We start from the raw sequence: 24947 nt of genomic DNA on the forward strand, positions 1-24947 counted from the left end.
AATGTTTGCATTGGAAATATGCGACGTTCAATCTTCTGTGAATATACATGTACTTAGCTCATTCATGCGCCAGGAACACAAATAACGCGTTTTGAGTATATTTTTTATTTATTACTAATATTAATTGAATTGTTTAATCTACATAACCAATTTAATATGTACTATGAAAAATAATCGTTAAATCATATCTAATCTTCAATGAAAAAGAATTTTTTGACAATGTCTCTGGCACTATATCTTTAAAGTCGCGGAAAGGATCAAAATAGCATGTTAATAAGGCTGTTCCATGTATGTTCCATATCCCTGACTAAAAGCGCATATAATGGCTTCATAGCGGCAATACACAATAATTCATAAAAATAGACATCAGTATAGATATATAAATATAAGCATTGAATGCTTATTTTTGGATGTCGTCGATCCTATAACACACTGAGCTGTGCAGACAATTTATCATACAGCGCTAACGCGCGATCTTTCAGGCCAATTGAGTTATAGGTTCTACGACACCCAAAAACAAGCATTCAACGCTATAAAAAACAAAACCTACACGACTGCAAATAACAACCAAAATACTCCTTATTTCTGAACTCAATATTATCACGTACATGAGTGTATTACGCGTATGATAATAAATAAAAACTTGGTGGACTAATAACTTAATAACAATAACAAATGACGTAATGGCAATAACATTATTGTTGAACCACTGTTGATTGTCTGGCACATTGATACAAACAAATAACACAAATAAAGAGACACGTGAATGATAATTATTTACATTAGTTATAGTTGCATTTTCCATATTCCAGAACGAGTGATCTTGTACCTTGTTTGTCTCTCTTTTCGTGTTTTATTTTCGAGAGTCAATAATTAGGCTATCTTAGCGTCTCTTGAAAAAAAAAACCTAAATGAAATAGGGATGAAGAATACCAGGTTTCAAGGACCTGTTTCCATTATGGTTATATTCAAATTAATTCACAACGAGGATCGGGGAGGGATATATGAACAAGATAAATTGTAAATTACGCTTCATAAACATTTGCGGTAAAGACGTTCAAATATTGGTGATGAAATTTAATATTTCATTGACTTTAATTTATACTTGCACAAATACATGTAGTAAACGGTCTAAATGTTTTGTTGCCAATCGGATTTGTCATGTGGGCACACTTCGGCAACTGGCTATAAAGGATATCGGCCGAAGTTTGCCGAAGGCCTCTACGTGTTCCACGCTTTTTGTTGGACATCATTGGCCCTATGACACATCAGGCCGTGCAGACAAATTAGAACCATTTTAACAAGACCTTGGACTTTTGGAAGGATGTTGTTATCATTTTCTTGCATCAAAAACGATTAAAAATGACGCTGGTTTTGAGTGAAATATGCTTTTATTGCGTAGTCTTAGCCCAGAAGCCAGACAAATCTAGAACCATGGCTGGGTGACCAGCAATGAAATAGACAGGCATACGTCACACTGCTGTTTGACACAACTACTCAAAGTCTATTAAAGCTCTTGTTAAAACGGTTCTACATGTACCATATCGCACTTTGGTATTCAATTTGTCTGCACGGCCTGGTGTCTTATAGAAACAACGACATCGGCATATTGTAGTCAGGAATGATACTAGTAATTTATTTGTTTTTTATATAATGGGTGTTGATGCTGTTGTCTTTGCCGGTCATACTAAGCAGCAACAAATTAGAGCTGTCCTTTGAAATCCACCTGTTGTGGGTTTTTTTTAACAAGAAACCCTGCTTTTTATTTTTATTTAGTCAGGAAATATCAACTAAACTCTAATTATAGCAAAATCTAGCTAAATACAGTGTGAAATGAGCCTATTTACGTTATGTTTTCAACAATCTATATCTAGACACGCCAATATTCCACAATGCACTTCCGGTCAGTTGACATGTTTCCTTATTGTTTTCTTCCTATACTTCCGTTTTTTTTACTTAATCTAACAAGAAATTCGCGAGACACTGCATTAAAAATTATTTTCATTAAATATGAATAACACAAAGCTCTGTAAAAATTTCCTAATTTGTTAAGCACACTCTCTTACTTTGAAGTAGAGTGGTATTTTAAAAAGTGATTGCACTTGACAGGTGGACAGTGTAAATATATCAGTGAGGCGTGTCTAATCCCGTCTAACCAATACTGTCGGTAATATTTGAAAGTGATTTTGGAAGTCAAGAGTGTTTATACGAGCTCTAATGGAGATCTAGCTAGTGAAAAAGTTGTGAGACTCAACTGACAGGCATAATCTTTTTATTGTATTTATTTAATTTTAGAAGTAATTTATTCAAGTATATAGATACATTGAAATGGATTGAACAGCAGGCATAATGCCTATTTATGTTCTCTCCTGTAGTCAAGGTATTATATGAGTAATTATATAATTTTATATATGATATATATACATATATATTGCAACTGAATTTTGTATAATAGATTAATATTATAAATAGCAATGGAAGGAGGTACAGTGCAAAAAAATAAACAAAAAAAATATCTTATGATAGGAAAATGAAAATAAAAAAAATTGAAAAATAATGGTTATTTGCTAAGGTTGAAAATAAAAAAAAGTATATGTAGTGTAGAGAAAATATGAGAAAAAAAGAAAAAACATGTAATAAAAAAAAACAACAAGAGACCCATGGGCCACATCGCTCACCTGAGGAACAATAGGTATGATAAAATCAGCTCAATGGAGTCATAATACAAACTATCTGGACAATATACAATAATTCATGTAAATCCTGTATAAATAAAATCCATTTTCCCCTGGATATTCTTATGTTTATAATCATTAGTCCCTTTTCTAACAGGATGATTTTATAGTCATATCATGTGTTGAGTATTGCAGTTCTCAAAAAGATCCCTAACAATAGTTTATATATGGGATATAAACGTACAGTAAACTCTCAACCTTCTCGTGAGGCCAAAGAATTGTCCTGGGGCCAAAGTCTTAACAATTATAAAGAATCATCTGGCTGATTAGTTTCTGAGAAGATTTTTAAAGATTTACCCTATATATTCCTTTGTTAATCTTTGACCCCCCCCCCCCCCATTGTGGCCCCACCCTACCCCTGGGGATCATTATTTTCACAACTTTGAATCTACACTACCTGAGGATGCTTTCACACAAGTTCCAGCTTTCCTGGCTGATTAGTTTCTGAGAAGAAGATTTTTAAAGATGACTCTGTTTATTCCTCTGTAAAACATCGACCTCCCATTGTGGCCCAAACCTACCCCCAGGGGTCATGCTTTTCACAAATTTGAATCTACACTAACTGAGGATGCTTCCACACAAGTTTTAGCTTTCCTGGCTAATTAGTTTCTGAGAAGAAGATTTTTAAAGATTTACTGTATATATTCCTATGTTAAACTTCGATCCCCAATTGTGGCCCAACCCTACCCCCGGGGGTCATGATTTTTACAACTTTGAATTTACACTACCCGAGGATGCATCCATACAAGTGTCAGTTTTCCTGGCTGATTAGTTTCTGAGAAGAAGATTTTTAAAGATTAACTGTGTATATTCCTATGTAAAACGTCGATCTCCCATTGTGGCCCAAACCTACCCCCAGGGGTCATGATTTTCACAACTTTGAATCTTCACTACCTGAGGATGCTTCCACACAAGTTCCAGCTTTGCCTTCAAATTAGTTACTGAGAAGAAGATTTTTAAAGATTTACTGTATGTATTCCTATGTTAAACTTCGATCCCCAATTATGGCCCAACCCTACCCCCGGGGGTCATGATTTTTACAACTTTGAATTTACACTACCCGAGGATGCATCCATACAAGTGTCAGTTTTCCTGGCTGATTAGTTTCTGAGAAGAAGATTTTTAAAGATTAACTGTGTATATTCCTATGTAAAACGTCGATCTCCCATTGTGGCCCAAACCTACCCCCGGGGGTCATGATTTTCACAAATTTGAATCTTCACTACATAAGGATGCATCCACACAAGTGTCAGCTTTCCTGGCCAATTAGTTTCTGAGAAGAAGATTTTTAAAGATTTACTTTTTATATTCATATGTTAAACTTCGACCCTCCATTGTGGCCCCACCCTATCCCCAGGGGTCATGATTTTCACATCTTTGAATCTACACTACCTGAGGATGCTTCCACACAAGTTTCAGCTTTCCTGGCCGATTAGTTTCTGAGAAGAGGATTTCTAAAGATTTACTCTATATATTCATTTGTTAAACTTCGACCCCCCATTGTGGCCCCATTCTCAGGTGAGCTAAAAAGGTTAAGTTTACAATTCAATAAGTTGGTTTCTGGAAGAACAGATTTTGAAAATTTTCGTAATAAATATTGACAAATTTTTTACTTTTTAAAGCGCTAAGCATGGCTCAGCCCTTTATTTTCGTTAGACTTCAACTTCCGGTGCATCGAATAACCGCCCCCTCTAAGCAAAAGTATACATCATTTAAACTGGTTAGGGAACCAGTTTCAGGGGTTTATGCACATAACTGCACGGGCTATTGTGAATCTAATTTACGGGTTATTGTGAAATTAATGTACGGGGCTTACATACATCATTGCAGGGACTGTCATGCAGTGATGAGGAAATATAGTGCGTATATACAGAAGCTGAAATGCTATATACATATATCTGTTATATACATACAGAAGCTGGGTTAGCGCTTTTCAGTACTATCAGTACTTTGATTTAATCTTTAGCTTTTAAGATCTGTGTACAAACATAGAATTGTTAGCAAATCTCTGTATCTTGCTTATAATTCGAAGCAACACTCAAAAATGGTTAGTAAATAGAAATTGTTAACAATTAAACACAAGAAACATGCACTACATGTATAACAAATAAAGAACACAATTTATTTTTTCGAAATGAATCATATATATACATGTATATACCTACATATTTCCGTAAGCGATATCAAACTCTATTTAAACTGAATAAACTAGAGAAAACGCCGAGCATCTCAACAAAAACCTATTGCATTAATCTACCATTACGCAAAAAATAATGCCGAATTACCGATAGAATGAATTGTATTTCAGTACTCCTACATCAGATTTTGCTTAATTTGCGCAGGTAAACAGTTAACGTAACTGTTTGATTTACCGAAGTCTCTGTTTGATTTGATACGTAAAAATCACGAAATACAGACGACAGTTTCCAGGTTACAAAGCATAAATAATGAAAACGAAACGAAAATCAGAACAAGCTAACATCAACGTCATGTGTGAAAACTGTCAACGCATTGAAATATTTAGCCTCGATTTACTTCACAAAATCGGCACCAATATATTTTTCATGTTTCAAAAATTTCCCTTCATACGCGAACTGTTGCACAACAAGCAAATTCATCATAGTCAGATCGACCCTTTTTCGTATAATGTCATGGCTGCTTTAAACAAAGAACCTCGTTTTAGAAGTATGGAATACGAGTCTTGGTAAAATGGGTATGCAAAACCGGGCCGTGGCAAAATAAAAGCCGGGGCAGATCGGCAATCGTCAATTCCAAATACGCATTATTTTGCAGCAATATTTACAGCAAATACAAATATACTGGTCAATCAAATATCCTGAAATTTTAATGAGATTGGCAGATTAATAACTGCTTATCTTTTGTTTTGCCCAGGCCAAGTCTTGTCTACCCATTTTACCGGATGCCGAATCCGAGGCTATTAAACTGATTGAAACACGCCTTTCCTTTATTATTATTTTCGTAATAACTCAGATTTGAAACAGAATTAGACCTTAATTTTTGCAATTTATATTTTCCTTCCCATAAGGATAATTTATGCTAAACTACGTTGAATTGGAATCAGTAGTTCTTGAGAAGACGATTTTTAAAAATGCACCCCCCTTTTTCTACAGTTTCAAGGTTTTCTCCGCTTTGAATACAGATCGGACTTTTATTTCTGCAATTTATATTCGCCCTCCCATAAGGATGCTTTGTGCCAAATTTGGTTGAAATTGGATAAGCGGTTTTAAAGAAGAAGTTCAAAATGTAAAAAGTTTACAGACGGACAGACAGACGGACAGACGGACGGACGGACAGACGGACAGACGGACGACGGACAAAAAGTGATCAGAATAGCTCACTTGAGCTTTCAGCTCAGGTGAGCTAATAAAAACAAAATCTATTGTATTAATCGGAGCAACATAAGATTTTACCGTCCAGTTAAATGAAGCAAAATTTATAGACTGGAAGTTGAATTGAAACAAATTATAGATAAAACATTTGTTCCAAAATAATAGTCTGTAAACTGAAGCGTCCGGATATCTGGAGCCCCACTGCATATGGATATGCATGCAAAAAGTAATATTAATTATATTACAATTAAAATTCAAAAATATGTCTCATTCATTAATTATATTTAATTGTGGTGTCAAAATTATGGAAAAAAAATATCTACTTAACTAAGTATTTACTCAATTATTCTTGTGTAGTCCACCAAAACTGACTGCATCAACAACAAGCGAGAATCTATGTGTAACCCCTGGTCAAAAGACATAGCCCAGCTCTGCAGAATGGATAACTTTTGAGAATCAGGCTAGGTCTGCGTTTTACAAAAGAACTTACGACCAAAGTAATGAATGATGATTAATAATGAACTAATCAATGTTTTATTCTAATGGCTGTGAAATATGATAATGGCGGTCAAAATAGTTGTAAATAAATGAGTTTATATATATTTTTTCCATTTAAGATCAATCCATGAGAGGGAAAATAATTACCACTTTGTCGTAAGTTCTTTTGTAAACTGCAGCCCAGAGCTTAACCGCTGGTCAAAAATTTAACCACTGGATAAGTGATTTGACCAATGGTTGAAGTTTACTTAACCAGTCTGAACAACCTGGTCAAGAAGGTTATGTACATGTATACACTTTGACAAAACTTTTGATTTTTAGTTGGATGTAATTATCTTTTTCTTGCATCAAACCGACTGAGAACTGACCTTGGCTTCCAGTGAAATATGCATAGATTGCTTAGTCTTAGCTCAAAAGCCAGACAAATCTCGTGGCCAACAGCCTACGTCATGTGCATTGCTGTATTACAAAACTACACAAAGTTCAAGCTCTTGTACATGTTATAAAGTTCTTATTCGAAGGTAACGTTAAACTTCGAACTATTTTTAGACAGCCTAACATTTGAATATACGGGTATCCTGGAAATGAATGAAAAATCAATGAATTAAAAAAAGGAAACTGGATCATGTTTATAGAAAGTTTTATTAGTGAAAGCATAATCAGTGACAAAGATCTGCTCTCCACACATCAATAACATACAATGCATAATTTATTAATATAATATTTCTTATAAAGATAGAGATAAAAGAGAAAAACATGTATGGTATAGCACGTACATGTAAATTGAGAGATGAAACGATATAATGAAAACAAATCTATATATCACTGCTGTTCTCATCATGAATGACATGCAAATAGTATACATATCTCAAACGTAGTCAAAATATAATGACAGCTCAAAAATGCATATTCATTAATTTGCAAAATAAAACACACTGACCAATTTGTATATATGAATATTCATAAGATGACCAGTATAAGAGTATGAGTTCTTGTGACATAATAAATCCAAATTTTTTAATCTTAAAAAAATAGCCAACATTACATGTACAAATACAAGGTATTTTGCATGGGAATTATGTTTTGTTACCAAACATTTTCTTTGAATTTAAAAAAGGGTCGATTATATATAGGAGAAAAAATAGCCAGTCAATGCGCTAAGTAAGCGTGAATGAGCAGGCAAGAAAAACGTGTTTTCTTATAATCTATGGAATGTAATATAAATGTGTACATGTATTATTTGCAAAAGATTCGTATACAGGTACTGAAAGAATAATAAACAAACACAATAAAAATAAACTTAAAATTGAAAACACCCTCTGTTTCAGATGATCTCTTGTAGTGTCAAAAAGTAGATCTAGTAATAAAAAGATGAAAAAGATGGACATAATAACTATATGTATTATCCTCCTGCAATACATTTGGGGGGGGGGGGGGGGGATTAACAAACAAATCAAAACAACAAATGTTCTCCCCCCTTCCGCAAAAATAAAGATAAACGACAAAGCCCAACCCCACCCCACTTTGACATAGATAACAAACAAAAGAATCAAACAACTAAAGCAAAAAATAACAATGAAAATAACAAAGATAAATATAAAACAAAAATGAGACTTTTTCACAGATATCGACAGGGTCTAAATACCATCCACTCGCTCACATCAACTTAATTCTAAGTCCGAATGATTCTGCGTAACACTTTGTTACAGTCGAGAATAAAAAAAAACAGGACTGTCCCCCGGGCATATACCTCAAGCCCTATAGGATCGTATTGCTCTAAACCAGCCTTTAATAAGTGAATGATTACTTTTAACAGAAAACAAAACTCGAAATTTGAGAGGAGGCAATCAGAAAAAAAAAGAGTTAGATGCTGCCATTGGTGTGTTTATTTTTCCAGTTCAGAGAGAGAGAGAGAGAGAGAGAGAGAGAGAGAGAGAGAGAGAGAGAGAGAGAGAGAGAGAGAGAAAAAAAAAACAAATATCATGAAAATATAATAACTGTATCAAATAAAATCAATAGAGTCACTGCAAAACATTTTGTAATTTGTTTCATTTCCATAATACTACAATCATGTTTTTGATTTATTTGTCCTCATTCTTTTAAACCTTTTGTACACTGCTATAAACAGCTTTCCGAATATCCTTCGGAAAAGGGTTCGGCTATTCTTTTTCGGCTTAAAATGACTGATTTGTTATGCCAAAAAATCGTTTTGAATGAAATTCATCTTGAGAAAATAAAACAAATATTTATGATGGCATTATATAATCCTTTTTTCTGACAATGAAAACATATTTTTAAAACACCTTTCCACGTGACAGGCACTATCTTGATTTTAAATCGTTCGCTTTATACTAGTTGTTTGTATCTGGCTAATTACTGAGTTGTGTTGTTGTAGAACCATTTTAAGAAGACCATTGACTTTCGCTAGAACGTAACTATCTACATCTGTATTTCTTGCACCAAAAAGAAGTTAAAAATGACGCTGGTTTCGAGTGAAATATGCATAGATGGGTAGTCTTAGCTCAGAAGCCAAAAAAGTTTTGTTGATTTTAAAAAGCCATGGCTGAATGGCCAGCTTTGAAATAGACAGGCCTAAGTCACATTGCTGTTTGACACAAGTACCCAAAGTCCAAGCTCTTGCTGAAATGGTTCTGAGTTAAAATTAGCTCCTTCATAGGTTCAATCTCCAACACTCGTACTGTTAATGTTTTTTCTATGTTTGTTTTTAATTTTGAAGTCTGGTCGTGTTTGTACAAAATTGTTTTGCAGTGAATTAATTTGATTATCTGATTTTGTTGAGAAAAAAAATGGAATAAAATGCACTGATCTAAACAAATTCTTAATATGATTGAATTAATATTTTGTATTTAGTCAAAACCAGGACTGTTTATTTGATCAAATGGTAATCGATATGACAGCGCAAACTTTGAATTCAGTATCTGTTTGATGAGAATAAAAGAGAGAGGCTTTTCAATTGTCCCTAAACAGCAAGAATTTTAATTGAGCAGACATTGGATTGATCCTTCTCTCTGTAAATCAATTGTTGAACTATTTTATTGCAGGCATTCGTGCATCTTCCGTTTTAATCGGGACTTTTTATTTTCAATAGGATTTTTAATATAAGCATTTTTAAAATTCATGATCAATTACTTCAAAATTAGACTGAGGAATCATTTTAAATTATTCAACCTGATTATTCTTTTAAAAATACCATGAAAATAGAGATTTTCTTTTTAATTAAAAAAAGCCCCCAAAGAAACAGACGTTAACTGATTAAAACAGGATGTGACGTAGTCTTTGCTTATCATCAGACGACAGACAAACATTATCAGAAACGAATAAAAAAGAAACCAAAAGTCCTACAGGATGACGTGTAAATCATTATATTTCTTACTTGTATGATTGAAAAACGCAGTACAAAAATAACATTGTTTCAATCGTCGCTCCCCGTGCTATCGTTTTTACCGATTTATCCCGGAAAAGCCCGAAAAGTTCCGACTGAATCTTGACTGTTTCGTAAGCAAGTTAGTATGATGTAAATAGGATTTAAACCGTGCGTCAATAACAAGTACCCACCAGGTGTGGAAAACAATGACATTTCAAAAATGGAAAAACTGACCATTTTAACAGTCTAGCGATTGATTGTGATATACATATAAATCAATATATTGTACAGTGGATTACTGAAAACACTTGCATGCTAAATAAAAATCGTTTTGAAAGCATTCAGATTAATTTACATTCACTCAAACAGGTCTGAAAGAAATTATTTAATTATTCTAATTCAAACTTATACCAAAAAAATGTATTTATATAGACACCTGTAATGAAACAGAACAAAAATAACTAATTCAAATAAATAGAAAAAGAAACCAAAAGGAGGAAAAACAAGAACTTGGTGACTTGCAGTTGACATTGAACCTATAAACAAAAAATAATTGTAAGAAAGTAACCAACACACATAAACAATGATTTTAAAACTAAAAAACATTCAAAGTACAACATTTTTGATTCTCAGAGAAAACAAATAATGAAAATAAAAGTTTTTTAACTTACAGACGTTTACAACTCATATTAGTTTGCTTAAATATCAATATGCCTGTGTATTGTCAGAGCGATTGCATCATGATTTGCAAATATATAATATATATACTTGTTATACAAGATTGATTGGAGATGTAAACTTTAGTCATGATATTGCTTTATTGATCACTTTTTAGCACTGTAAATGTTTTTTTTTTACCCAAAAGAAATATACCTTATTGTGTTAAGTTTGCACCGACTGACATACTGAATTCTATTTTAAATGCAATATTTGAATTTTCTTCGATCAATTTCTTCGTCTAGTGTATTTCCCAAACAGAATTTTCTGAAAGGCATTGCGAAATTCCGGATTGAAAATCGTATAGATAACCGGATTTAGTGAACTATTGAAGTATCCCAACCACAAAACAATGCTATTCACTATGTCGGGTATGTTTTGAAGAAATGGATTTGAAAGTGCAATGATAAAGAATGGAAGCCAACACACGATGTAAGCGCCAGTGATTATACCAAGTGTTCTCGCAGCTTTGCGCTCTCTCTTCATTTCTAGTTTCTCCTTCTGCTTTTTGGCCTTTGCTGCATTAACACAGGCATTCGGAAGCAAGGCCAATTTAACCTCCTCGCTCGAAGTGTTAGCAGTAAGTTTCGAATTGTCATTTTTATCACTACATCCGTTTAAACCGTTCACACAGGAAGTCTCGTCCAGCATGATTGAAGTCTCGGTGATGCCGTTAGGTGACGATTCCGTCAGTCCATTCGTGGGAGACGGCACAGTAATAACGTACTTCTGTTTTTTGCTCTGCTTTTTGATGAAGTTCTTTTTCCTGATTCGCGACCGAGCCACTTGATATATTTTTACATAGATGATCAACATGATTATGGTCGGCACATAGAAGGCCCCGCCCGTGGAGAAAAATGTATACACAATGTCTCGATTTATCATACACATGCCCGACTTACTGGGTACATTGTCTGGATTTCGCCAGCCCAACAGGCGCGGCATCGAAATACAGAGCCCAACAAACCAGGCGATAGCAATCATAATGAGAATAGTTTTGGCACTTCTATTCCGAACGTAGTCTATATTGGTGACCGCCCAATAACGGTCTACGGAAATGGCGACCAAATGCAAAATGGACGCCGTACAGCAAAGCATGTCAAACGTAATCCACATGTCACAAACCTCGTTCTGGAGAAACCAGGTCTTCGTGACCTCATTAAGAATGCTGATGGGCATCACCAAGGTTGCGACCATTAAATCCGCCACCGCTAGTGACAAAATGAGATAGTTGGCGACGTTTTGTAAGTTTTTCTCAAGCAGTATGGCCGCAATGACAAAAACGTTACCTATAATTGTCGCTAACACCATAAGCCCCAAAAAGATCGTGGTAGGAATGACGAAGTCTAAACTTTTGACCTGGGGTCCAAACACCACGGGCGTGGATATCTCCTCCACCTCAAAGGACACTGTGGTCCCGTTGTACCCCACGAGAACCGATAGCGAGGCTGTTAAGTTTGTTTCCATAATCATTTAAACGAAATTTCCAGTTTTGGACTCCCGTTCAGAATTCACGTCTCTAGCATATGCAAACACATTGCTCACAGTAGACACTTGAAGTTTCCAATTTCTCCCTTATAGGTAATAAAGACACGATTACGGCTGCTGGTTCTACCACACGCACACACAAACCGGTGAATTTGAATCCCACTTCGATCTACCGAACAACGGTGTTAAAATAACTCAGAAATCTTACCGCAGATCTCAAATTCCGTTGTAATAACCATGAATTAATTATTCGGTTAGGTGTTATGATACGAACTATATCTCCCACGAGTCCTGACAGTACAATTTTATTGAATTAAATTAGTCGATGAAAATAAGTTCCTTAACGAGCGTATATTGAACGAGTGGAACTTCCACCGGAAAAAGTAGGGTCTAGCTCCTTTGTTCAATGTTCCAGCGCGGTAATTCAATAGTTTGTCCTCAATATCCAGCAATTCATGACAAATGCCCGTAAATTGTCCGTTTTAGGTTTGACTTTTACTGTCGCCCTGTATTGCGAATACCAATTGCAAATCACTCCTATTTGGATACAGTCCTCGGAGATTCAAACACGTCAACCTTAAATTGTTTTTATAAGAGAGGCCCAGCAACACGCCGGATATTTTTTTCCTTTTCTTTCCAGAATCAATATGAAAGATTGACTAAATAGTTGATACAAGTTAAATGAATTTCTTATCATCAAAAACACTCAGCGAACCACTGCTCGGGATAATGAGCAAACAGTAGCGTTTAAAGTCCCTTGTCTCTTGAACCCAGAAGACGTACGAATAATCCAAACTTGAGAATTGGAATTGGAATTTCGGTGTTTGGTTAAACGTCACTTCCGTGAAGCAATATCGTTTTTTCTCGCCCCGACTAGATGGGTCTCTATGACAATGCGTCCATCATATTTTTTTTTCTTCATCGCAAAACGTCGCCGACATTGTGACGGCGTGAACTGTTGCCATTTGTCATCTAGAATTTCAAGCTTACGTGTCCTTCGTTTTTCTTCTCTGTTTTGGTATGGGCGGGCTAGTTATAGCAATGTAAACACTCCCTTTTTGTGTTCGTAAAGAGTTGTATGGGTTATCACTTTCTCTGTGTTAATTTTTCTCACTTTGAAAAAAAAAAAACTTGATCACGTGGTTGGATTATAGCGTCAGCGTTGGTATTTTCAGAACCGGACGCGCACTGATTTCAGGCACTCGCCCTCTCTACTATATTACGTCTTTGCCCCATTCTTTGTAGTTGAATAAAATAGCCACATGATAAGTGATCCACCCTTAGGTGCCGCCTGGCATTATCTAACGATTTAATGTATCCGTAGCTGTCTCAGAGCTTCCAGAGGCAATCGAGAGAGGTGTGACTTAACGCGCCTCATCGTGATCATGTTGTACATGCAAGAAAACGAATATACACCAAATTCCAGAGGGTATTCCGAATGGGAATCGAATTGGTGCGATTGTTCGCTTAAGCAAAGATGGCAGTTCAGAAGAAAGAGAATTGAAACATCGAGCAGAATTTGTTGAAATGTTATACGGCTGGATCAATAGGCGGCTCCTCCGTCCTAAGTCATCGATGGGAGTGGATAGCTGTGAGACCAGACACAGATGCTTCCTTTGTAGCTCTGTCTAACATCTGTAGTTTTGAAGTGACTGTAAATGAAAACAAAAATACTTGAGCTTAAAAACCAAAATGCTGTCACTGATCTTTAAACTGAACGTCAATCAGACCGTTAGCTCCGCCCACCTCACAATTGTTTTCCAATAATTCCGATTTTTTGTCTTGAATTATTGACCACTGTCATTGTTGATTACTAGTAACTCTTTCTATATTTCAGTTGAGAGAGGAAAATATGGGAGGAGGCATATATATGGTGTTTGTCCTTAATATATACTTTTTATAATTTTTTGGGCTGGCCAAAAGATTGGATAGCTTGATATTTATTGTCTATATTTATTGATGCCTGAAGTGGGTTGGGGGTCAGTATGAATTTGGGACGTGGGCTGTAATTGTAGAACGTCCTATCGGCGGAAACCTTACCATCGCAGACCAGATAAGAGGAGAGGGCAATGGCGTTTTGTAGTTGGAGGCGGTGGTGGCGAAATTGTGATAGAAAAATAGGGTTTTATAGGCATTGAAGACATACATAAATATATTTTTATACTGATTTTATTTCTATTTGGTGTACAAAGAACGAAACTTTTCTCTCGTTGTTTTAGAGTATAATAAAACGCGTTTCCGTGTTTCTTACAGTTTCTCTCGATTCAATTTGTTGGCACTCAAAGTCATGTTTTAAAAATTAAAGCTTGCAGATTTAAGTGGTTGTGAATTCGAAGATGAAATATACTAATAAATATCTAATGAAAAGATAAATCGTGTTAAACTTGGAAATTGCAAATTAACCACTTTGCCTTTTGGACCTCTCCGAAGGTACAATTAGCAATTTTCATAAATTCAAGCAAAGAGGTTCAAAGATGCGGAGTGATCTAAATGCTTATTCCTGTGAGGGTTCAACGGACCGCGGCTACCGATCAAGCTAAATGCCTAAAAAATTACCGCCCGTTAAACACGGGCTATTTCAATACCTACTGTTGACTTGTTGTTGTTAAATAAATGCGAGAAAGATGAGTCTGGCGGGCGATATAATTATTAATCATGTAAAAGATTAGAGAGAAAAGAGATCCCCGATAAATATAGCTCTACTCGGCGCGCAGATGTTTGTAAAATAAAGCGGAAAGAAAAAGAATGAAATCTTTTATACGTTTATTTTTTTCTCTCCCTCTCTCTCACTGAATTGCCAGCATCTTCATTTTGACAATATGTTACAAGGGATAATTTTATCGAGATCTAAAGACCGCCAAATAACGAAAGAAAAGAAGCGCTGATTTACAGTCAACAAGCAGCTTTACGGCAAATCAAGGCAGTTATAATAGGGTTATAACGGCGTTATGGAATCATAAAATAGATTTTATGCGAACAGAATATCCTCCCAGGTGCATTGTCATTGATTAATGGGATAAAATAGCCCTGCACATAGAGTGATTAAAATCACCCATGATGATCTGATGAAACACCAAATCCTACTAGGTCTGTGTGAATTGCTCTAATTTGACTCTAATTTTCACTCTTTATGAAATACATGTACTCTGCTTGTCGTGTGATATTTGTAAATGAAATATTTCAAATATTCCATATGAACATCTGTACATTTATACGTAACAAGATCTATCTTCATGCACAGGCAATACACGATTAAACCTCCATAGAACTAATGTGCGTAAAAAAAAAGAAAAGAAAATCAATTGTAAAACTTTTTGCCACTTCTAACTAATCATTTAATATACAACGTACTTAGTTGATAATATTGGTAAAGGCTTTGTGTCGATATATTGACTATTTTGTACTGGACGTGTAAATAAATAGGTATCAAATTCAAACTTCAGAAACTTACTAAGGCTCTGAATATTTGATATCATTTAACTGAGTATAACAGTCGGTCATATTTATCTCTGTCAACAAATACTTAAACAAACTTATATTCGCGTGCGCGAAAACCAGAATATATATCTCTCAGCAAAGAAGTAAAATGCCTTAAATTGTAACATTGATCTAATTGTGCACAAAATTGCAAACGTTTCATCACAGTTCAATAATCAATCAATTCCAATTGAAATAATGTCTTTTACTAGTATTGTTTAATTTTTTAAAAAATAATCTGTGCATTAATAAACATAGGAAACACTTGTCTCATCGAACCATTTATTAAATATCGTGGCATCGAAATAAAATCGTCGTGAATAAAGTTGGATTACAGAATATAGTATTTTAAATATAAGTGTAATCTCACTGATACATCGCACTGATAATGGCTGCATGAGTCTAAATCAAAAGAATAATATGAACATTTACATGCATACTTCTACTGCAAGCGCCTAAACGAATTTTTTATTTTTAGATTTCGTTGTCTGTACGAGTTCAGGACACACATATAAAGACGAGAAGATATCTTTGTGCATAAATTATAAGAAAAATAAAAAAGACATTTTTTATCACCCCCTCCACCAGAAATCGGATGGAAAAGTGTAAATCCTAAATCGGATTACATGTAATATAATTTATACTGGCTAGAGTCACGTGTGCAACATTGCCATTGCAGCCATATTGTATTCTAGCATTTACTGGGTTCGTGTGAATAAAAATACATCACTGTTCATATAATGCTTGTATTTCTTGCATTCATCCAATTGTCATGTTGTAAATTTTGAATTCATTGGGTGTCATGTTGTAAATTTTGTATTTACTGCTAACTGGTATATTCAAAATTTACAACATGTCGAATAATATATCTTAATTATTTATGGATTAAAAGGGCAATATGTTTGTTGTCACGTGTAAATCGTGTACGTGACCAACAGCCGCTCTGTGAAAACGGTACCCTTTATTATAATTAGCATACTACGTTGATAAATTAAGCATTATTTCTATGGTCAAATTGAAAACATTATGTCTTCTACAACACTTACAGCGTCAATGTAGAACAATTGAGATTTGATTCTTTACATATTGATTTTTTTATTATTGTTTAACTGTAGTTAAATGTAAGAAACTTCAGGAGTAACTTAAGAAGGTTTATAAAAGGAGTGACCGTTTTATAAGATATACATGTATTAACAAAGCACAATCCCAAGAGAGCGTTATATAAAGTTATTAAATACAAGCCCACAAAACAAACCGAAACAAAAAACCACAGACGAATACGAAACAAGCAAATGCCTTTGACGAAGAGAGAAATTGTTACATAAAACATATTTACAGAGGTATCTTATAAGATTGAATGGCCTAAAATTATGCTGCAAAACACCGACATATATAATAATTAACTCAATTATAATCAGTCATAATAGGTCATTTCGTACTCTCATCTTTTAAGAGATAAAAACCATCTGTAGTACGTCAAGCAACCTTGATATTTTCATGCGACAGTCGATTATTAGTCACAAATACTATCATAAAATCAGTATCTACGTTTTGAAAATACTATCATAACAGGTATGTCTACTGTTAAAATAAGAAAGTACCTCCTGTCTGATCACACGAGTAAGTAAAATATTGTCGAAACAAATATATTCGTTGGGATAAAATTTCGTTGTTTTTATTCCAATAAAAGTTTGTTCTGATTTAATTAATGTCTTCATATCATTATCTCTAGATTACAGTAATAAGAAACAGCTAGTTCATATTTCTTTTTTTTTCACTAAGGCCTATGCATCAAATACCTGGGAAATATAGAAAGTCAGTTTGAAAATAACTACAGGTTATATAAAGTTAGTCATTTTCGATCGCAAATGAGGCGCTTGGTAACTCTCCTGTTTTCACGATAAAGTGAGATGATCTTTGCAAGCGATGACGTTTATTGAGATGACATGTACACCAAGTTCTAAGACAAAAACGTTAAAATCCTAGAAAAGGGCCTATCAAACCAACCCTCAACACAACACTCTAGGTTACTAGACACTTGGCGCTAAAACAAGGTTTTGAAACATCTAAAATCCAATTCAGAAATTTAACACGGAAATACAGAGAAAATAGAACACCTGTAAACACCTATGTTGACACAATGACACAGCAATGTCCATCGGTATATTTATAAATACATGTACCAGAGATCCTTTTCACACTATATACCGCTTATTTTTTTTAGTTCTTGTTAAGGATGTTTAGTTGAAAGCTTTAACATGATAGGATTATAATGATTATTCGTTCCAATAAGCGAGAAAAACAATAATCCCAAGAAGATATATAACAGATTCTAAGCTTAATATTAAGAAGAAATGACAACGCTATCAAAAATCAGATTAACTTTCAAATGAGACCACACAAATTCTCAAATAACTGAAAAAGAAAAAACTCGATAAAATCTTAACGAATACATGCACATGCATGTAATCTACATTATAAAATATAATGATATTTTTTTCATAACTTGAATATGTCTTCATGGGGATGAAAACAGTTAGAAGAATGAAAGCCATAAACATTTAGCAAAAACAACATATAAGAATAAAAGAGGATCGTGCTCTCGATCGATTTAAAAAAAGAAAGAAAGAAAAAAATTATGCCCCACACTAAGTGAACACATCTACACCCCCAACAATACATGGTATTTGTATAGAATAATTATTCAGTTTGATAAGATATCGAGGAAACCTTGAATAGGTAAACATTTTGTACTTCCGGTTTTAATTAGCATAGATATTTGGGTACATTTACGTAACACCCTATAAACTGAAATCTCATATAGTTATGGAAGCACTTTCTCAATGTTTCGAAACATAACATCTTTCAGATTCTACGAAATGACGCACACACGTTATTATAATACAAAATTGTTGCATCAGAGTAATTCAAAAGCAAATTGTATCCAATGCAAAAGAAATTAATCACAGTAAATTGTTATTTCTGTATGCTTTCATTTTGCTGTATGATTACTTTTAAATCACATTACTGTTACGGCTGAAACTGATTACAAAAAAAAACACAACGGAAAAAGAGAACTGAATTGTTGAATTTTAGCCTTAAAACAAAGTATGTTTTGTAGTCAGATGATGCTAGGTTACATATACGTATATGTAAATTACATAGAACTATAGAAATAAGTACTAAGGTGGGAATATCTTATAAAGGTAAAGTTATACAGGTGAGAACACAAGGATGAACACTTGTTTTTGTTAGAGAGAGAGAGAGAGAGAGAGAGAGAGAGAGAGAGAGAGAGAGAGATTCTCTTAATCAAGATATTATTTTTCCATTCAATTCTTGATTTACTAGACATGAATGCAAAATATTTTAGAAATTAGCTACAGCACATGCTGACTCTGTATCACGTTTTGAAACAGCTTCTCAATAGCTCGTTGAACAGCGTTCTCGGTACTGTCATTTTATTACGCCCGCATGTTTGGAAATATATTCCTACACAGCTGTGAAGCTGGTAGAATAGAAATAATGGCAACAAGCAGCTCTCGAAAATTACATAGATGTATAAAATACATAAGGAAAAAAACTACCGTCTTACCCGTTTTGAATATAATGGAAAAAATATATCCCAAATAGCTAAGTATTTTAATTCCTTTGGTCACTATCACGCAGTTTTTTTTTATTTAAAAAATCCACAATCGAAAATGCTGGTATAAATGAAGAACTTCACCGTAGAACGCAACGGCCTCGTCTATTTATTCATCGAAAGCACGACTGCCCGGTTAGTGTTACAAACAACATATTATGATCTAAGCACATTGAAAAACAGTGACTACGGCATTACGCTGTTCACTCGCTCGCTATAAGGACGACCGTCCGTTTTCAATTGTTGTCTATATCAATACTTGTTGTATACATACTATCTGTCGGCCACCTCCAGCTCGCTATTATAACGAAACAAATAGTTACGGTTGCAACAGTTTTCACACAAACACAATCGGGTCGGGTTCGGATTTTAATCCGCAGCTTGATCTGTTATGAATTAGAATTCGGCTCGGTGTACATTTAAAAACAAACTCGATGCTGATCATTACGTCACATATTCTGTTCGCTGTAACCCCTCAAGCCCACTCCCTCCTCTCCACAGATAAAGCAAAACAGATGAAGCAACTTGAAAATAGACGATAAAATGCAGGTGGTCTTTGAATATTGACCTGCTGTTAGTTAACAAAACAGAACAGCAAAGGAGATGGTTTGGAAAAGTCGGTTATAAAACGGGAAAATTAATTTCTGTTGTACTGCACAATAAGTTTATAGGGGTAAAGGGTCTGCACGTAAAAACTGTATTAAATGCATCATAAAGTTACAAGGCTAAATCTTTTAGTATATTGAACTATATAGCTTCAAAAGAGAAAAAAAAACACTATTTGACAAATTAGTTGATGGCCATAGACATAGAATTGATATTTACTGTGGCTGGCAGTCTCATGAATTATAATAAACACTTCGAACTAATTACATTGGGTAGATGCTAGCTGATGGACAGGTTTGAGTAATTCCAGGAAAATGAAGGAAATTCAATTTTTAGGTGTTTAATTCTTCACCGGGCCAATCATGAAATCTCAGTTTTTTAACAATATATTAATACAGAGGTGTTGAGAGCGACAGCTCGTCATTTCACGAGACTTGAGCGAGATTTCCCATACGTATTGTTTATTGGCTTGATGTGAAAGAAAAACGGTCGTTTCAAATTCCGAGGAAGATTGGATTTTCACATCAAATTTGAAAAACCAAATTATCTATAATAATGACAAATGATGGTGGTTATGATAAATCTAAGAGCAGAATGATAATACACAAATAGTAAGATAATCATATTCGTTATAGAATAATTATAATAAATGCAATAATTATGTTAAATATTAAAGATTACAGTACACAAAAACTAGGCAATGAAGGCCGATGGGTGAATTTAAACTTAGATGTCCATAATCATCCAGACGTGCTTCTAATTACTCATTAAATACCACGCTGGCGATAACATGCGTTATCAAAAAATTCTTTTTTCATGCAGCGTTTTGCGGGGGTAGTCTCGATCAATATTCATAGAACATGGGACATCAAAGGGTTATATCTGAGCGCGTTTATTTCCCTACGAATTATAAAAAAATGGCTCAAGATGTGAAACAGTTAGTGTATACTGTTTTGATTTGATTTCAATCTTTTCCTTTCCAACATCTCGTAAATATTTAGCTGTTAAAAATCTATTTTGATAAAAAAAATTTACATGTACATACATGTACCTAAGAAAAATACCTCAAATACGCATTGTGGATTTTGTGTAACTGGCAAACCGCTTATGTGTATTTTTTAAAGGAATATCTTGTGTAGAAACAAATAATAAAACAATATATTGTCAATTTGATACACGGATGAAGCTGATTTTACAGTTCGTTACTCGATTTGCTGATCGTAATTTGAGGCATCACGCAATGTGCCTGGACAATATTGAAGTAAACAAGCAGATCTCTTTTCATAAACATGTAAATTTGATTACTTTATCATCGAATATCTGTGCTGAATGCAGACCATATGATACATCACATCTGTTTATGTCGACTTTGTTTAGAATTAAAAGCCATATTTGGAATATAAATCATACAAAAAATTAAACATTTATGCAATAGAGTAGTATAAAGTTTGATAATTGATGTATCTTATGAACAGAGAGAGAGAGAGAGAGAGAGAGAGAGAGAGAGAGAGAGAGAGAGAGAGAGAGAGAGAGAGAGAGAGAGAGAGAGAGAGAGTAATACGCAACACAAAAAATGTTAAATCGTCGTCTTAATTTTTTTAATATGGTAGATATACATGTACCTTTGAACAAGTTCATGTATGGCGATAAAATTTTTGCAAGTCAATCTTACTTATTGAACTAAATAATTAAGCCGAAAAAACCTAGTACATTTATATGTTTGTTTTTTTTTCAGCCGAAATCCCATTAGGAAAGATCCAGAGGTAATGAAAGCAGATATAATATACATTCTGAAATTGTGTATACATTCAAAAGAGTTCCTATTTACAAAATAGGGTGTGTTGCGCGTTCTTCCCAAACGCTTTCAAAGAAAAAAAATTAAAATATTGCAAGACTATAGAAAATCTAATCAACACATGCAACCCCCCCCCCCCCATCCCAAACCCGTTGCGAAAATCAAAGAATAATATATTATGCACTGAAAAAAAATGGCAGCCCTTCGTTAACTTGCCTTACAACAATAGGTGCATGTATAATTAACATATTTCCAGCTCCCCATGCTACTGCCGATGCATGTTGCATGGCAAGTCTTTCCCCCCTTCGTGCTGCCAAGTTAATTTTCTAAGCCGTTAGATCCAAACCTTCACGCCCGCCATTCTCTTGCCACGTTGTTATGAACCGATACATCAGTTTTCTGACAAAACAATATGATGAAAGAGACCCTTGTACGCTACTCGTCCAGATTGATTTTAAAGATGGCTGAGTCTTTGAATATAAGGGTTTCAGTGTTGATAAAGATATATTGGATCTAGACAGATATAGATAGTTTGTACTTATATGGCCTTTATTTACTTCCGCGTTTTTACAAGATAGATCGAACTTCTCTATTTGTATTTCTTTTTAATTTTTGGACCAATATTCATTTTTTACAAATAATTTTATTACTTCTGCCAAAAAAATATCAAGATCAGTACAATACATGATACATGTATGTACATGATTTTTTTTTTATTATTCTGACCTTGCCTCTTAGAACCATTTTAACAAGACCTTGGACTTTCAGTAGGACGTAGCTATCTATTTCTTGCATCAAAACAAGTTTAAAATGACGCGTTTTCAAGCGAAATATGCACCGACTGCGTAGTCTTAGCTCAAAAGCCAGACAAATCTTGTTGATTTCAAAAAGCCATGGCTGAGTGGCCAGCAATGAAATAGAAAGTCCTACGTCTCATTGCTGTATGACACAACGAACCAAAGTCCAAGCTCTTGTTAAAATGGTTCTAAATATTAAAATATTTTCAAAATTACAGTGTATAAAATTTAAAGAATATTTTACCGCTATGACTATTTTGAATTTTAATGAGGATGGCCATTCTTTATCTGAATTATCATCGACCTTTGACGTTGACCCGTTTTCGTCAAGCGAGATCTCTCAAGTGAAAATTTTCACAATTTTATCACTTTTTTTGGGGGGGGGGATTTGAAAAAAACTTTTTTAACGAAAATAGTATCTTATATTTTTATGGTTTTTAGTAAAATTCTGGACACGCTATATTAGACCCAAGGTCATGAGATCCTGATTCTGAAGAAAAAAACCCAGTCTTAATTGCGATTACTTTGAATATTTTCTCCATTTCTCGAGTAGCGTATTTCATTATAAGCGATATAAAGATCATATAAGGTTAAATTCGTATCATATGGAGATCCAGAAGAGAGGACTCAACCTACCCAATGAAACACTTAATAATTTCTTATAGACATTTAAGCCGTCGGTTTCAATTTGATTTCCTCAACAGGAAGTCTTGTCTCTGCAGAACAATTTAATACAGCTCACCTCAAAGTTGAAACCCCAATGAGAGCGATCAGACAACTTCATATAGAATAGTTAGCGATCGCTATGCTTCAAGTCGTGAAATTCATGGGTCATTTGCCGTTCAATTGTTTCAGGGGAACGGTAAAAGTGTAATCACTTTTACAACAAGCGTGCCCAATGAGGAGGTATTAGATGGGCTTTTACGAGCTGAAATTAATTTTCCTTCCAAACCAACTAAGATAGACGCCATTAAAACGGTTTTACGACGAATTTAACTGTCCCAGCGTTATCTAGGCTTCGACAAGAAGATGCGTTAATTATTTTAATTAAATCCCACTTACAGCTCTAACTGCAGCATATTACGACGTCTTTTATAGAATTCCATTCGCATACTAGTATCTGTCTTCTGCACCAAACAAATATTTTTTAAAAATGTATTTTTTAAACAGAAAGTAGGTATTTACTGACCCACAGTCGGAGTTCGGAGAACACATGCAAGTTTAACAAGCCAGTCAAACATCAATTAAATCAATTCATCGTTAGTTATTATAACATAAAAAAGGTCCATGTGCTAGTTTATTAGAGTATTGAACATTCAAAAGTTAAATGCTACAAGATTCAGCGAGCTTTGTAAACAAAAATCCTCCAATAAGCATGCACAACAAGAAAGATTGTTCTTTTTTAATTTTTTTTTGTTTTTTTTTTTTATCTCTCCCTGGATTCCTCTTTAATTATCTATGTAAAGTGAGTAAAAGGTTGTAAATTATCAAGCGGTACGTTGCACAAAAGGAATAGCTAAATCTACCATATACATGTACAAACAGAATAGTAAGACCGCCCCTTCTACATACACACACAAAGGTGGGGTAAAATGTAAGAGCCTAGAAGAAAAAAATACATGTAGTAAAAAATGTCTAAACATATCATACCATAACAACTAAAACATTCCCCTTTTCAATCAAAATTTTAAAAAGAAAAAAAGAAAAACCCTGTTTATTATAAAGAACAGTTGTAAAACATGTTTCTGCAATACCATTGTTAGAAATCTCGTCTGATGAGAAGCGATCAGGTCGCGGGGATCACCCGACGAGACTATGGTGGGTGTTGCATGCTATTCAGGATATTGGCTTTTTATGTAAATAGTGCTATCGTGCTGATCTAACTATTGGCGTTAATTACACGTCTTTTGAAACCCGTGATACCCCGTTTGGGAGCCGGAAGCCAGCGCTCATCGGGTGGATGATTGTCCCAGAATTCCATGTAATGGTTCACTTCCGTTTCCCAGTGAGAATGCGTTAACATTCATTCATGATTTTTGAGCGTTTCAATCAATGATTGTATGCCTTAAGTTTTTATCTCACTTACACGCGATGGCTGTTCTATTATTCATAGTTAAGGAAATGGAAAATATGATATCTTCCACTCTAATGCACAGTTTACAGCAGTGTGATTTTACAAAATGTCTAAGCGACCAGGATTACTATTATCTATTAATCTTTATTTTGTTTTTACATACCGGTATTTCACCCAAACGAAAAAAAAATATTTTTAAAAATTAAACACTGTGCCGGATAATTATGCCAGTGCCAAGGTGGCATTTTTGCACCCGCTTAAGCTGCATACATCGAAAAATTCAAATACGCCATATGATAGACCATTACTTAAAGAGTTAACAACCATCTTTGTTATCAGTGTATCTCACCTGTCAGGTAAGATATTTACCTTTCAAAAATAAATT

The 24947-nt window shown here is 34.4% G+C and overlaps 1 protein-coding gene across 4 annotated transcripts in view; it reads right to left on the bottom strand.

Moving 5' to 3' along the window:
• Nucleotides 1-8496: 8496 nt before the first annotated feature.
• Nucleotides 8497-24947, bottom strand: part of LOC105348009 (5-hydroxytryptamine receptor-like) — a 60677-nt gene continuing 44226 nt past the window's right edge. For 3 of the 4 annotated variants that reach the window (XM_011457280.4, XM_034452711.2, XM_066072853.1), the window contains one exon: nt 8497-13825. In XM_011457280.4, the coding sequence (XP_011455582.1) occupies nt 10914-12158 (1245 nt within the window). In that variant the 5' untranslated portion in view covers nt 12159-13825 and the 3' untranslated portion in view covers nt 8497-10913. Of the gene's footprint in view, nt 13826-19242; nt 19684-24947 lie in introns of those variants that run through there. The other variant, XM_011457274.4, reaches the window with a different exon arrangement.

The sequence above is a fragment of the Magallana gigas genome, chromosome 10 (assembly GCF_963853765.1).
Source record: "Magallana gigas chromosome 10, xbMagGiga1.1, whole genome shotgun sequence".
Classification (NCBI taxonomy): Eukaryota; Metazoa; Mollusca; class Bivalvia; order Ostreida; family Ostreidae; genus Magallana; species Magallana gigas.